Source organism: Salmo trutta, chromosome 7, assembly GCF_901001165.1.
Source record: "Salmo trutta chromosome 7, fSalTru1.1, whole genome shotgun sequence".
NCBI lineage: Eukaryota > Metazoa > Chordata > Actinopteri > Salmoniformes > Salmonidae > Salmo > Salmo trutta.
This window is the reverse complement of record NC_042963.1, coordinates 4,039,118-4,055,511: the sequence shown is the minus strand read 5'-3', so window position 1 is coordinate 4,055,511 and position 16,394 is coordinate 4,039,118. Positions and strand designations below refer to the sequence as shown.

The window sequence follows — 16,394 nt, the reverse complement described above, 5'->3', positions numbered from 1 at the left end:
ATCTCCAAGATCCAGGAATCATACAGGGTTTAAGTTCAATGTTCTAATTCAATTGTTAAACGCTTAATAATTACAAATAACACTGTCATAAATGTTATTCATGTAAGGAAAGAAAGTTAGTGTTTTAAGTCACACAATCTGTGAAGACTCCAAGCATTCAACTCATGAATTATGGAAAACTCATGAACTAAGGTGCAAACATGTTTTGATTCAAATCGTGTATTATATTGAATGTAAGCTACCTGTTCTGCGTTTGTTCATGTGTGTAAAATTGCCTCGGCTACCGGCAGTGGTGTAGAGCTAGTGGAGGGTAAACGCAACTAAACACAGTTTACCCACCTTTTTCTGAAAAATACATTGAAAGTATAGGGAGCGTTACTTTTGTTTTACCGCAACCGACAATCAGAGTTTTCCCAGCACCTATTTTTTTTTTACCACTACATCACTGCTTACTGACCAATTTGAAGTTCATGGTAATAGGCCTACACATTGTAGTCTAGTGTAGTAAATTGACCGTGCGTGTTTGGGTGACCATCATGTTTTTCCCGGGACAGTTTCAGCCCCACTTCAGGTGTCCCAACTTTTCAGGCTACAAAAATGTAAATTTGTCAACAAGAAACATCAATTAATGTAGGCCTAAGGAATGACCATCGCTGAATGTCATTAGGAACACTATGGTGTTTTGTAATCATCAAATGGTGAAAGTGTACATACATTGCACTGTTTGGATTATTTTGGAGTGGCTGAACATGCACAGGTAGCCTACTTTTTGAAGTGATTTGTTTGACAATCAGATGAAAGCATCATGAGTGGTTGTGTTCATGCCACATTAAAAAGACTTTCACTTTTACCGTTAAATTATGTCTTTATTAGTAGATTTGCTGTCTCTTTTAATGTGTGCAAACATGAAAAGATCATTGGAATCACATGGTTCGGGATTTAAAACATAGCAAAAAAGGCTGTCCAGATTAAATACATTTTATGTGTGTTTTTGAGCTCGGTGACAAAATATTGCAGGCATTCTTCTTATTCTTCTCATTCTCTTTGCATATTGTGGTAACGTGAACTAGCCAAATAGATAACTTAAGGCATTGTAGGTAAGGACGGTTCATTTCTTTGCCTCCATTGTATTTCACGCATGTCCATCCAATTGTACTCTGGGGAGCAATAGGCATTAATTTCTGTTGCCTTCAGAGCACATCTGATTTCATGAGGTACTCAGTCCCATGGCTGTAAAACAGACTTGGATTCAAGAACCACTAATAATAAATGCAAGACATTGCCTTAACCACATACTGTAGCCAAAAAACAGAATGAGGAGTTCCTCGCTGCATCTCAACACAGCCAGTTATTATTCACAGCAGTGGAGTGTATTCATGGATGCCAAGGGAAGCCAGGCTTCCCCCAAAAATCAACCAATTTTTTTTCTTCAAAACATATTTTTTTTTATTTTTCTCTCTGTGTTTCATAATTATTCTTCAATTCACAAGAGGCTGAACGTATCTCACAGGAGAAAGCATCTGCGCGAGTGAAACAGCGCCCCTCTGTCTCACTACGTGTAGGCCATCTATCTGATGCTATCTGGTCCAAACGAGATTGACATTGTTGCCGCCCGTAGCATTGAAGGCAAGGAAAGCCAGCGAGCATTTGTCCTCCCTTGACAAAAAAGTTTAAAAAAATTTGCTAATCAGCGTTGAGCTAAACTGAGTGAGCTCAACTGTGAATGGTCCTCGTATACCCAAAAAGTGTCAAGGGAAGCCAGCTTGGATTTGTCGTCATTCCTTATCAAATCCCATCGAGAGCATATGTCATTGGCAGAAAAACTTGAATTGTTGCATCTCGTTGTGTTGTTGTCCTCCGGTGGTTAGCTAGCCAGCTAGCTAAAATTGCCCCTTTCCTAAATTACCACTGGATGGAAATAGGGATTTAGATTTGAGGTTTTACTTAATTTTCTGTACTGGCCAATTATTATAACCAGTAGCGATTTTAGCATGTAGATCTTGGTGGGGCCCTAAAAAAATGTGGGTTGCATTCCAGCAAAGCTACAACGCAACACTAAACAATGCATTAATTGCATTGTAACGGTGACAAACGGTGCCCGCAAACTGTTCGGGCTTACATAAAGCTATCCCAAAAGCAAAGACCCAACAGCAGTCCCAACACTGCTACACCTGGCAATCAGTCAGCTGAGCCTTGTCTGGCAGCGAAACATTTCATTCAGTCTCATTTACTGCCCTTTAAAAAAAATAGCTGATATGGCTGACTTGCTTAAACAAATGCGGTTTCTACTGACACTTGAGATGTACAAATTATGGCATAAGGGGATGACAAGTGGATAAGAGGCAATCCATAATTTCGATTAAGACATTAATGAGCGAGCTAGGAAGGACATCGTCAATATAACTATTTGTTCAGCAGCACTTTTGAAATTTACAGCAACAGAATTCAGGACATGGGCTGTTCTTACAGTATTCTATCTGTATACCAAGTAAGAACTGTGGGATAAATAAAGGTGGCATATAAGCAGACAATGAAAGTTCTTACAATATCCGACGATTACACTTCTCAAAAACAGGTTATAAGCTACATGTGCAACACCAAGTCAGAACAGTAGGTCGAAATTAAGAGGTGAAAAATAGACACAATTATTAGGGTGAGGCACATGGGCTACTAACAGCTTACTACACAACACACACTTTGTATTACTTTCTTAGCTACAGTATAAATCCTCAAGTCTTTGGAAGTCTGTAGTCAAGTATTGTGGTCTTTGAGTGAAACACTATTTTACATTGGCTGTGGAAAGCTGGATTCTTTACAGGAAAGTTAGCACCAGTTGGCAGCTGGGACTGTTAGTCAAATCAAATCAAATCATATTTGTCACATGCCGCCGAATACAATAGATGTAGATCTCCCTGGCATATTATATCAGCAGCATACAAGACAGTTGTCTTGAACTCACTAAAGTCAGATTTTGCAGTTCCGAGTTAACAGTTGTTTTGAGCGCGACACAAATCATGCTTCCTTGACAGCATAGCCAATGTTGAAGGCTTATAATTTTAAACTAGGAAAAGAGACCTTTAAACTTAGACTTGGCACCACACAGCCACCCCACTGAATAGTAGGCTAATGATTGCTTTGCAATGCTTGAGATTAGCAACTGATTCCTTGAATTTGCGATTTCTAAGTTGTTGTGAAATGTTTATGTCCAATGAGCACCGATTCGTTTTATCTATAATTGCTCTTCATTATTTATCTTCATATGACAAGGATTAAAAAGGATTTGCCAGTAGATTGAAGACTTGATTCATGATGATGATGAATGCTAGCTAAGATTTTGAAAGTATGATGTTGACATGATCAGTCCAATCAAAGCTACTGTAGATATATTGTGATTTGATGTCATTTAAGCTGTGGCCAATGACCTTGAGCCTTCTCGGATGGGCACTTCTAATGTAACTCTATGGCAGCACCCTAGGGACTAGAATTTTCTAGCTCTACCCTTAGACTTGGTGTTGACATAATGTCCCCATGAGTGACAGAACACCGAGCCAATCACGGCGCAACGCTCCGTATTTTCTGCTGGCTTGCTCCACCACCACAGAAAGCATTGAGCTAGGCTGAAACACCTGCATTTTGGAGCTGCCTTACTCAAGAAAACAAAAAAGAGACCATGTTTGTATGCAGCATTATTAACTCAATGATATATTTCTTTTACATTGTTTGCAAACTGTTATGTGACATGCATTAATGGCAAAATAACATGGAAAACATGTGGGGTTCTGCCCCACCTGCCCTGAATGATGGGTCGACACTGATTATAACGCGATTCTGACCCAACCATTAATTCATACATTGCTGTGCCCCTGGCCTGAGAGGACGGAAGTTCAATATGTAGCTAGAGGTAGAAGGCTAATGTTAACTAGCTAACATCGCCCATGAATGGAAGTTAGGCTAGGGAGCAAGCATTTTAGCCAAGTAGCATAGAACAACAAAAACTAAAAGTGTGTACTGTATGACATGTTTTGTCAACATGACAGAGAAGAGGATGGCATTGGCATTTCTCTATAAGTAGGGTGAGTCAACATGTTTTTGTACTTGCACGAACGCGCATGCACACACACACACACACACACACACACACACACACACACACACACACACACACACACACACACACACACACACACACACACACACACACACACACACACAGAACCATGGACAACCACATCATATTTAGCTTACGTTGACTGGACTAAATTGTTTTTAGTATCTTTTAGTTGTCACTCTATTAGACTAAGCATAGGTGATGATGATGAAATGGTGCTGGAATAGTGGAGGCAGCTCCTGTTTTCTTCGCGACTTGTGGTAACTCGCTGTGGTTCTAAATCAATAGTTGTTAAGTGGTCTGAATATGTCGGAAACATTAACTTGGTTAATCATGCTGTAGGTCATGTACAGTTGAAGTCAGAAGTTTACATACACCTTAGCCAAATACATTTAAACTCAGTTTTTCACAATTCCTGACATTTAATCCTAGTAAAAATTCACTATCTTAGGTCAGTTAGGATCACCACTTTATTTTAAGAATGTGAAATGTCAGAATAATAGTAGAGAGGATGATTTAGTTCAGCTTTTATTTATTTCATCACATTCCCAGTGGGTCATAAGTTTACATACACTTAATTAGTATTTGGTAGCATTGCCTTTAAATTGTTTAATTTGGGTCAAACGTTTTGGGTAGCCTTCCACAAACTTCCCACAAAAAGTTTCTAAAGCCATGACATATTTTTCTGGAATTTTCCAAGCTGTTAAAAGGCTCTGTCAACTTAGTGTATGTAAACTTCTGACTCACTGGAATTGTGATACAGAGAATTATAATTGAAATAATTTGTGTGTAAACAACTGTTAGAAAAATGACTTGTGTCATGCACAAAGTGATGTCCTAACCGACTTGCCAAATCTATAGTTTGTTTACAAGAAATTTGTGGAGTGGTTGAAAAATAAGTTTTAATGACTCCAACCTAAGTGTATGTAAACTTCCTACTTCAACTGTAACTGTCTGTTACTGTACATGCAATATGCTTTGTGGACTTCACTGGACAGAGGTTGCTATTTGGTTTTGTGATAAATCAAAGGTTTATTCTGCCACTGTGTCTTCTTATTGTCTCGGCCTTTAGGCCTATATATCACGGTCACAAGGCATATGAACTAACAGGTTATAGAGCAAACAATGCAATTACCACAACACATAGGTTGTAATATGGCTTTTCTTTATGGGGCTTCCCCAGTGAATTTACCCATGCACCGATACTGGTTCAGAGTATATTTTCTGGGCCATATCTCAACTATGCAAACCTCTCTGAATCAATCTGTGACCTCTACAGTAAGACACTGAACATCAACCTCTCGTTCTCCTCTAAATGTCACCCAGTCAAGCTCCATTGGGCTAGAATATTAATATTCCTTTGAATATGAATGTATGGATTTAAGTGTGTTGCTAAAAATGGTAGTTCCATCTAACTTACAGTTTCAAACTGTCATGTTTTGTGATGCTGTGTTTGATTCACAAGGTGAAGCATTCATTAGTTTGACAGCACCGGATGGGACGAACAAGCCTTGAGACAGGAGGCTTGTCATGCATGGATGTTACTTGCAAAATATATTTTTTTTTAAGAATGATAATTGCATTTGTGGGGCTTTGGTGTCATTAGCATTTTAAGTGTGATACATTTCGAGGAGTGTGTTTGTAACTGAGGTGCCTCTGATGCTGGAACCAATGTCATTGGCATGCATGAGCATCTCTCCTTTGTTGAAGCGTCTCACTGTGCTGTCTGATATGATGATGGCTAAAACCCACAAAGGATGACAACGCTGGGAGAAATGGCACAAGGGCTTTAAAGGAATCCCAGGAAACATTTTACATCAACAATGGGTTGGAATTAGCAAAAATTCAATATATTTTTAGAGCAGCAATCAGTTGCTTTTAGCAGTGAACTCCAAGTTTAGAATATGATGATATTGTTCTACAAGGTAATGCACTGTGAGTGCGCTCCCATACTGTAGCTCTTGACATTTGTCCTGTATGTTCACAAATATTTTGAAGCTCTTACAAATGGTAATTACAGAGTGATATTTGATTACAAGAACACTTGTCATAGTTAACAACATCATTAATTATTGTCATTATGAGATCAAAATAGATGTTTTAAGATGAATTTATGTGTCGAAAATACTGGAAACCAACACTGTAATATTGTAGTAAATGTTAGTATTTGAAGAATATCCTAAAGACGAAATGGAATATGTATTTATTTCTCTCTTTTTTTATGTGGGTTATATTGGTGGTTTGCAATCATAAAGACCTGGCACTGCTTTAATAGGCTGCACCTGAGGGATAGACCTCTGCTACATTACGAAGTTGTTAGTTTGATTTATAAACTAAATGCTATGTACTTTAACAAACTAAAGGCGCAGGTCTCTGGAGAAATCAGTTTGCGCGACGAATCCCCAAATGAATTATGTGCAGTGTGATACAATAGCCAGCCGGCTGATGGATCACCACATGAAACAAAGCATAACAGATGCAGTGTAAACACACACACACACACACACACACACACACATACTGTACAGATAAACAAAGCACAATTATTTGCCTTGTTTGATTTTGCAGCATCTTGATACTGGCATTCAATTATTGCGTACTCAAATGGTTGGTGGTTTATCACAGATTTCTTATGCTTTCCCTCTCTGTTTCCTTTCTTTCTCTCCTTAGAATAAAATGTTTATTGCAGTGCTAGTGCTGTCAACTATGTATGGATTTTTATATGTATCTTTATATTGCAACTCTCTGTTGCACAAACTGTCACTCTCATAAATTCCTGTCATCCCTATCAACGGCAAACAAGACCAGACCCAGAAAGAAATCGGTTCGCGGTCAGACTGAAATACACAGATAAGTATTGAACACAACACTGTCACTGCTAAATCTGTGCCAGCATTGGTTTCAGACATTTGTCATTGGTTTTAAACACATGCAAATGTACTTTGGGATAAGATAGCGCGTCGCCTTGTAAGAATCGACAGCATGGAATGGGTCTTTTGTCCGGCTGACAGATATCTTGCTTTTTCCCTCGGATGTAAACCATTGGCTTTGTACCACAGTAAACAACTGCATGCAATCAAGGATGTAATCAAGGATTACAATGGACATCCAACGCTGTGAACATCCAACACTCTGGAATAATATGGTCTCTGAGAAATTGACTATAAAACAGAAAGCAACATCAAACACATCCCATAATGTTGCAATCTTTAAATGCTCTATGACTTCCTTGGTTGTTCTTTTTCTGATCAAGGGCTATAAAAGCAGACCTATCAACATGCACACAGTGAAATTGTGAGCCCATTTTGTAGCACAATGTTTTTCTACTTGAATGAAGAGATAGAGGTAGAACCCTGCACACACAGGAAGAATGGAAAGCCTTAGAGGGATGTAAAGACTGTTTCTCTTGTTTCCTCCAGCCAGTGGTGGAGAGGAGAGGTGAGTGGGCTGATAGTTCCTGTCTGTGTCTGTGCTACTGTATTGCCAAACACTCTGAAGGCTGGAGTAGTGATGATTAGCTCTAGGCCTCCTCTGAAAATCCTGCCTTGCACTCTTTTCCCCTCCACCAGTGTTAACTCAATTCATCTGGTATGGCTTAAAAGAAAATGTAAGCCATATCAATATAGCTGTGTTAAGACAGGCAGCCCAATTCAGATTTTTTTTCACTAATTGGTCTTTGGACCAAACAAACCAGCTCTGAAAGAGATCTGATGTGAACATATCTGATGTGATTGGTCAAAAGACCAATTAGTGGGAAAAAAATCTGAATTGGACTGCCTGTCTAAATGCAGCCTAACCCTAATCTACCAAGCAGACCAGATAAATGCACTGCACGGTTGTCCGTTCACATTTTCAAAAGACACTCAGCAAGTACAAAGCACCAACATATGCTCTGGGAAAGCTATTTTAAACACTAAAACATTTTGGGAAATAATGGTGCTGTTGAGCATTATGAATCAAGTGTGTCTATACGATGAGCTCTTTTACAGAGAGCTTTATCTGATTTATCTGGATAAATCAGCACAGATAGCTAATAGTGATATCAAATTCTGACTGAAACCGATATCAAGTATTGCTCAATCATTTTAGGACCTGGATATCAGTATACGTATAGAGGACTGATTGAGTGCTTTAGACACATCAAATACAGGTCATGTATTTACCTGCCTACACGTACATTTCTTATGTCAGTACATCACTGGGGCCAAGCTTCCTGCCATCTACGACCTCTATACCAGGCGGTGTCAGAGGAAGGCCCTAAAAATTGTCAAAGACTCCAGCCACCTTAGTTATAGACAGTTTTCTCTACTACCGCACGGCAAGCGGTACCGGAGCACCAAGTCTAGGTCCAAGAGGTTTCTAAACAGCTTCTAACCACAAGCCATAAGACTCCTGAACACCTAATCAAATGGCTACCCAGACTATTTGCATTTTTTTTAACTGCATTGTTGGTTAGGGGCTCGTAAGTAAGCGTTTCACTGTTGTAGTCGGCGCATGTGACTATTAACATTTGATTTGATATTTTCCCTGTAAAGAAATAAAGTGAAAATGACACCATGTCTGGATTATTTTCTGAAAAATAATTTTATTTCCAGAGTAAAATAAATTATATCTTGCCATACAAAAAAGTGTAAGAAAAGGGACAATGCTAAAACTTTTGCTGTAGAGAAACCGTAAAAGAAGTTAGGTGTGCCATCAGGCCTTGAGGGTCTTCAAAAAAAGATGTCAAGGGATAACAAAATAAGAATGCCTATTACCTTGTTGTAGGATTATCAGCCATTGCATATAAATTACTCCTGGTACCTTTTGTGTGACTTGACATGCAGATTCTGCATGCTCTGAAGTTACAAGCAGTTCTGCTCTGCCCTACGCAAAGCACTGGTGTAGTTGGCTTTGATCTTTGATTCTTATTCCTTTCTTGTTATGACATTGGCTCCCATTTTATGTGTGATGCATATCACAACTAAACATTTTTTTATAATTAAATCTCAAATTCCTATATTATCATCTCAGTTTAGTTCATTCTAATACAACATTTGGAACCTCACATACACAGTACAAATATATAAACTTGAATCTTCATTGTTTAGCTTGAAGAGATGTCATTATAACACACACAGAAAGACTTGTTGATTTTCCAATCTTTGCTTTTCTACTATGGTGCAAAAGCCGCCCTCAAAACATAAATAATACTTCTTATCTGGATAATCCCTCATATTAAGACATATTAGGGTTAAATAAACTAAGCAAATAAAACATGTAAATAGAAAAGCAAAGAAACTTTTACAACATTCAGAAAGGACTCTGCAAAAAGACAGATTTATCTCTTTCACAATGATAGAAATGTATATGAATAATATAACATTTGAACCCATAGAAAGACCAACTCAATTCTATGTTTATAGTCATAAACAGTGTATGTGTTCAAGTAAGAGTACTGTTTTTGTACAGTGTATGCTGACATTAACACCATTTCAGCCACTACCACTGAACTTCATTCTGACACTGAATGCATACAGTAACGTTAGACCATCGTCCTATATAAGCACTCTACTTTCTCCACTATATAGTACATGAGAAAGCTCTCTGTTTGTTTCATCAAAATAAAACGTATATTACGCAACACAGAATGACACATCATCTCTTTATTTCTATATTCTTGGCAACGTGGAGAAACGTCCTATCATTTATACTTATGTCCTGGTTCCATGGTGGAAGGGAACGAAATGTAACACATAGTGAAACTGACCAAACAGGACCTGTCATTTTCAGAGACTGGATCCATGTTATACTCGAGCGAGTAGAAGTATGGCGCCTATAACAGTAGCATATTATTGACCATCTAATCACCTAGGAGCAGGACAGAGCCAGACAGTAGTTGTCTTCTACTAACAATCACAACAGAGTTCACTGGTACTGGACTATACCCTTGCTGATAACACCTCTACAAACAAAACAGCCTCTATCAAAAGTTACCAAGGAGTTGAGAGCAGCAACAGTCTTCCAGGGCCTGTATAGGACTTCAGATAGAAAACATTCTAATGTTTAATAAAAAAAAATATAAAGGAGGATGATCGTCATTTATGATCTTCTTTAATAATGAATGTAGCAGATAGTCCTTTGGATGGTTCAGAAACTATAAAACCGACTCCATGTTTTCGCACAACTCATGGTCCTCTAGGTTGTATATAAACGTTGTCCTGTTTGGGTTCTGACTCCCATCCTTCATGTTGTCCATTGTGAGACTGGAGGGGAACAGTTCAGTTGGCGTCGTATAGCCCTCATGATTTTTTATGTATTTCTTATAGTTCTTGCGTAAACAGTACCAGGTGGTGGTGTACAGAATGAAGGCGGTGACCTTAAGACCGATGGCCAGGCTCACGTACAGATGTCTGTAGGCGATATTGTCGTACAGCAGGCAGGCTCCCTTATCCCCACACTCTGTACTCCAGAAAAGGCAAGTTGAGTCAATCCCAGCACCAAAGATCAGAGGAGGGGGGATGAATCCTACAAAACAGGTGAGGAGAGGATTACATCAGCAGCACAAGCTTTTCATCTCTACAACTGGAGAAATCAATACTTTAGCCTTATCATTACACCAGTACTGGTCAACAAACTGTAGCATCTGAAAGCCCAGTATGTTTGATTTATGAACAAAGTAATGTGACAGTGCAACCTGACTAGTTCAGATGTAAGTGTAACGGTACTATAACTTACCAAGTAGTCGCAGCAAGAGAAACAAAACTCCAAGAGCATATGATTTCAGCTCAGGGCTCACAGTCCTAGGAAGAGAAGGAGAAACAGAGAGCTGTCTGAGTAAAGTAAACCCTCTCTACATGTTGGTTCTACTGGGCATGTTATGGCATGGTGTTAAGGTGAATTCCAGTGGTGTTACCTGATGAGGATGATGACGGAGGGTGTCTGAGCCATGGAGCCGATCATACAGCAGGCACAGATGACACAGAGGAAGGTGAGGAAGGCCTCCTGGCAGCCTGGACTGGGACACTTCCCTGGGACAGCTGTGGCCATCTCGCTGTCACTGGATATACACGTACACCCTGTCAAATTCTGAGGACAAGAGAATAGGTATATCTGCATTAGTATTACTTTATGTGACAATAAGCCAGATGAACACAGATACAACACGGCATTCTCACATCTCTTCCGTCTCTCTATATGTAGGTTGTTGGGGAAATGTAAAATGACGAATGGTGGTGACTCTGTTTGTGCGGTGATAATAACAATCCAGAGATTTCATATGTAGAAAGGTCACTGCTCTGACTACACACAGTAACACAGAGAAAATACCTATGATTCATAAAAGTGAGAGGAGTGTGATAAAGAACATTCATCCACAGCTTGCTTTGGTTCACAGCATTGGGGGAAGCATCTAAATACAGAGCAAGTCGTAACAATGAAGACCATCTAGATGTAGGATCTCTAGATGCAACATTGCCATTGAAAAGCTATGGATTTGTCACAGCTTGATGTGCATGAAGGCCATGATGGAAGTCACTTTGGTTTAATTAAGGGTAACATAACATCAGGGCATCTGTATGGTACATGGGAGCATTGGAGACAACATATTGTACTCGTCCACCGTTGCTCATAAGACAGAACGTTGTGTCCATTCCAGGGATTTTATTTCTAGGATGGCTGCTCTGTTCTTTAATGATCTAGCATTTGGGCTGTGGTGAATGCCTCTATCTATCACAGGACATAATGGGACGCAGAGAGATGAGGGTGGAAGGCTTCCAGGGTAATGACCTGAGCCGGAGGGGGGTAGATGCCTGTGCTCACTGTTGTAGTGCAGCCTGCAAAGCAGGAGGACAGGTAGGTGACTCCGTTGGAGCCGCACACTGGGCTGACTGAGGAGGTGTAGCAGTTACAGTTACTCATGCAGGGGACCTCTGGTTTCTCGCCCACCCGCAGTGTCCTGGAGAGAGAGGGAGAGAAAGAAAGAGAGAAGAAGCGGGAGAGATACAAACAGCTGTTCAGACTACACAGTGTACATATAGGAATGCTACTGTGTCCCTAAATAAACAAGTTAAACAGTGCAAAACACATTTCCAGTTAGTGAGTGTAGGGTAAGTTGAGCAAAATGGGAAGTTGAGCCATCCCTGTTTCTAGGAAATCATAGACAAATGAATCATTTGACCAAATATTTAGAAAGGGGTCATAATTTCATGGACTTTGTGAAGGAAGAAACCACAAAGGAAAAATTGGTAAGCAAGTTAAGTCCAAAAAACTGATTTTCACAAAGTCAAATACATTTTTTGTGTTAGATTGTTCTATAAATCAGTTGGGGTCTCTATAAGCTTGAATATGAGGTCCTAAACCTAGCACGAATGTGCATCCTTGAAGCTGTGTTGTCTAATATAGACAAAATGTTTGCCTTTGGGTAAAATGAGCCAAAGGCCATGGGCTAAGTTGAGCCAATGGTTGAGCAGATGGCAAGTTGAGCAAATTGAAGTATTTTCTTCCCAGGCGTAATGCAAGGCATTATGAAATAAGTTGCAAAATGAATAGGAAATATAGTCAAGACGTTGACAAGGTTATAAATAATGATTTTTAATTGAAATAATTGTGTCCTTCAAACTTTGCTTTCATCAAAGAATCCTTCGCTTGCAGCAATTACAGCCTTGCAGACCTTTGGCATTCTAGTTGTCAATTTGTTGAGGTAATCTGCTTCCTGAAGCACCTCCCACAAGTTGGATTGGCTTGATGGGCACTTCTTACGTACCATACGGTCAAGCTGCTCCCACAACAGCTCAATAGGGTTGAGATCCGGTGACTGTGCTGGCCGCTCCATTATACACAGAATACCAGCTGACTGCTTCTTCCCTAAATAGTTCTTGCATAGTTTGGAGCTGTGCTTTGGGTCATTGTCCTGTTGTAAGAGGAAATTGGCTCAAATTAAGCACCGTCCACAGGGTATGGCATGGCGTTGCAAAATGGAGTGATAGCTTTCCTTCTTCAAGATCCCTTTTAACCTGTACAAATCTCCCACTTTACCACCACCAAAGCACCCCCAGACCATCACATAGGTTCCACCATGCTTGACAGATGGCGTCAAGTACTCCTCCAGCATCTTTTCATTTTTTTCCCTGCGTCACACAAATGTTCTTCTTTGTGATCCGAACACAATGCATAGTCCGGGTAGCCATTTGATTAGCTGTTCAGGAGTCTTATGGCTTGTGGGTAGAAGCTGTTTAGAAGCCTCTTGGTCCTAGACTTGGCGCTCCGGTACCGCTTGCGCTCCGGTACCGGTAGCAGAGAGAACAGTCTATGACAGGGGTGGCTGGAGTCTTTGACAATTTTTCAGTCCTCCTTTTCCTGTAGTCAACAACCATCTCCTTTGTCTTGATTACGTTGAGGGATAGGTTGTTATTCTGGCACCACCCGGCCAGGTCTCTGACCTCCTCCCTATAGGCTGTCTCATCGTTGTCAGTGTTGTGTCGTCTGCAAACTTAATGATGCTGTTGGAGTCGTGCCTGGCCATGCAGACGTGGGTGAATAGGGAGTACAAGAGGGGACTGAGCATGCACCCCCGAGGGGCTCCAGTGTTGAGGATCAGCGTGGCAGATGTGTTGTTTCCTACCCCTACCACCTGGGGGGGCCCGTCAGGAAGTCCAGGATCCAGTTGCAGAGGGAGGTGTTTAGTCCCAGGATCCTTAGCTTAGTGATGAGCTATGAGGGCACTATGGTGTTGAACGCTGAGCTGTAGTCAATGAATAGCATTCTCACGTAGGTGTTCCTTTTGTCCAGGTGGGAAAGGGCAGTGTGGAGTGCAATAGAGATTGCATCGTCTGATGATCTGTTTGAGCGGGAATGCAAATTGGAGTGGGTCTAGGGTTTCTGGGATAATGGTGTTAATGTGAGTCATGACCAGCCTTTCAAAGCACTTCATGGTTACGGACGTGAGTGCTACGGGTCTGTAGTCATTTAGGCAGGTTACCTTAGTGTTCTTGGGCACAGGGACTATGGTGGTCTGCTTGAAACATGTTGGCATTACAGACTCAATCAGGGACATGTTGAAAATGTCAGTGGAGACACCTGCCAGTTGGTCAGCACATGCCCGGAGCACACGTCCTGGTAATATGTCTGGCCCAGCGGCCTTGTGAATGTTGGCCTGGTTAAAGGTCTTACTCACGTCAGCTACGGAGAGCGTGATCACACAGTTGTCCAGAACAGCTGATGCTTTCATGCATGCCGCAGTGTTGCTTGCCTCGAAGAGAGCATAAAAGTGATTTAGCTCGTCTGGTAAGCTCGTGTCACTGGGCAGCTCGCGGCTGTGCTTCCCTTTGTAGTCTGTAATAGTTTGCAGGCCCTGCCACATCCGACGAGCATCGGAGCCGGTGTAGTACGATTCAATCTTAGTCCTGTATTGGCATTTTGCCTGTTTGATGGTTCGTCTGAGGGCGTAGCGGGATTTCTTATAAGCGTCCGGGTTAGAGTCCTGCTCCTTCAAAGCGGCAGCTCTAGCCTTTAGCTCAGTGTGGATGTTGCCTGTAATCCATGGTTTCTGGTTGGGGTATGTACGTACAGTCACTGTGGGGACGACGTCATCGATGCACTTATTGATGAAGCCAATGACTGATGTGGTGTACTCCTCAATGCCATCAGAGGAATCCCGGAACATATTCCAGTCTGTGCAAGCAAAACAGTCCTGTAGTTTAGCATCTGCGTCATCTGACCACTTCTTTATTGACTGAGTCACTGGTGCTTCCTGCTTTAGTTTTTGCTTGTAAGCAGGAATCAGGAGGATGGAATTATGGTCAGATGAGGGGGCGAGGGTTGGTGATAATGGGCCTCTGTACACCTATGTAGATATTCCATAAAAAAAATCTGTTGTTTCCAGCTACAATAGTCATTTACAACATTAAAAATGTCTACACTGTATTTATGATCAATTTTATGTTATTTTAAAATGGACAAAACATTTGCTTATCTTTCAAAAACAAGGACATTTCTAAGTGACCACAAACTTTTGAACGGTAGTGTATGTAGATATCTTTGTTAGAAAGAATACTATATTTTCCTTGACAGAATGATGCGGAATAGCTCAACTTACCCCACTTTCCCCTACAAGCTATTATCCTATAATTGTTATTTAAAAAATGTAAATTTAAATAAAAAAAATCGGTGAAAAAAGATTTAGTAAAACGTATATTCTGACAAATGTTTCCGTAGTCAGAGTGTGGCTTTGTTCCCACTTTCATCAAACACCCTGCCCCCAACAGGAGCACTGCTATTACATATGCTAAACCAGTCTATGTACAGGCTGTTCTTACTCGTTGCCATAGGGGACGGTCACCCCAGCGACAGGCCCTGTATCACAGCCAAGGAAGAGGAAGGAGACGTAGCAGGCGGTGGAGATCAGGTTGACCAGCATGGCCATGCGAATGGCCCCCAGGGCTGAGAGGTTCAGCTTCTTGACCAGAAGCCCCCCCAGGAATATCCCCAGACAAGCACAGGGGATGGCCGTCATACCTGGAGAGAGTTAATACCACCAGGTTAAGCTAATCTCCTTCTCATATACTGCACTGATGCTTCTCAGTGTACTGCTCTCTGTCTACTGTGTGGCACCAGGGGGTCTGGGCTTGTATGTATGTGTGTATGTGAGAGAGAATGTGTGTGTGTCGTGCATGTGCATGCCACTCACCTAGTAGTTGATTGGCTGAAGAGGTTGTGAGGTTAAACTGCTGCTCCAGGTACTTCCCCAGGAAGGCAGCGAAGCCAGCCACTACACCAATCTCCATACAGGCAGCCAGCGTGATGCAGGTATACACTGGGTTGGACAGGAGGTGCTTGGTCACTTTAGGGATCACTGAAAAGAGAAGATCCTTAACATCAAAGCGTCACATGGACACAGACATCTCTCTCTTGCTATAAATAAAAATCTGCCAGTTACATTAAACTGGTGTAAGGTTAATATAAAAATCTGAAAACATTTTGTAATTTGTATGTGGAATTTATTTTATTCTTTCCTCATGACTAGTAAAAAGCTACATAATTTCAGTAGAAGCAGAGGATGTAATTCCCTTGCTTTCTTTTCTCATAACAGACAACATAACAGACAACATATATCGTAAACTACCCCAGATAGTGTATGATATCAGACTTATCAGACAAAACAGTCCAGACTTTACAAAACAGAATCTGGAACTGTTTTTAAAATTGCAGTTTTGAAAACAAACATTTTCATAAAAGAAAATAATCCTACAGCAATGGGAAATGTGAATTATTATGTGGATTATAATTTATTTCAAGTCTGATATTTTTA

At 40.7% G+C, this 16,394-nt stretch overlaps 1 protein-coding gene across 2 annotated transcripts in view; it reads right to left on the bottom strand.

Annotated features, from left to right (window-relative positions):
- Positions 1 to 8,669: 8,669 nt before the first annotated feature.
- Positions 8,670 to 16,394, bottom strand: part of LOC115196762 (solute carrier organic anion transporter family member 3A1) — a 68,802-nt gene continuing 61,077 nt past the window's right edge. The window contains exons 5-10 of one of the 2 annotated variants that reach the window (XM_029757650.1): positions 15,774 to 15,938; positions 15,403 to 15,601; positions 11,876 to 12,044; positions 11,004 to 11,176; positions 10,826 to 10,890; positions 8,670 to 10,615 (exon numbers count right to left, since the gene is read on the bottom strand). In XM_029757650.1, the coding sequence (XP_029613510.1) occupies positions 10,245 to 10,615; positions 10,826 to 10,890; positions 11,004 to 11,176; positions 11,876 to 12,044; positions 15,403 to 15,601; positions 15,774 to 15,938 (1,142 nt within the window). In that variant the 3' untranslated portion in view covers positions 8,670 to 10,244. The remainder of the gene's footprint in view (positions 10,616 to 10,825; positions 10,891 to 11,003; positions 11,177 to 11,875; positions 12,045 to 15,402; positions 15,602 to 15,773; positions 15,939 to 16,394) is intronic. The other variant, XM_029757651.1, reaches the window with a different exon arrangement.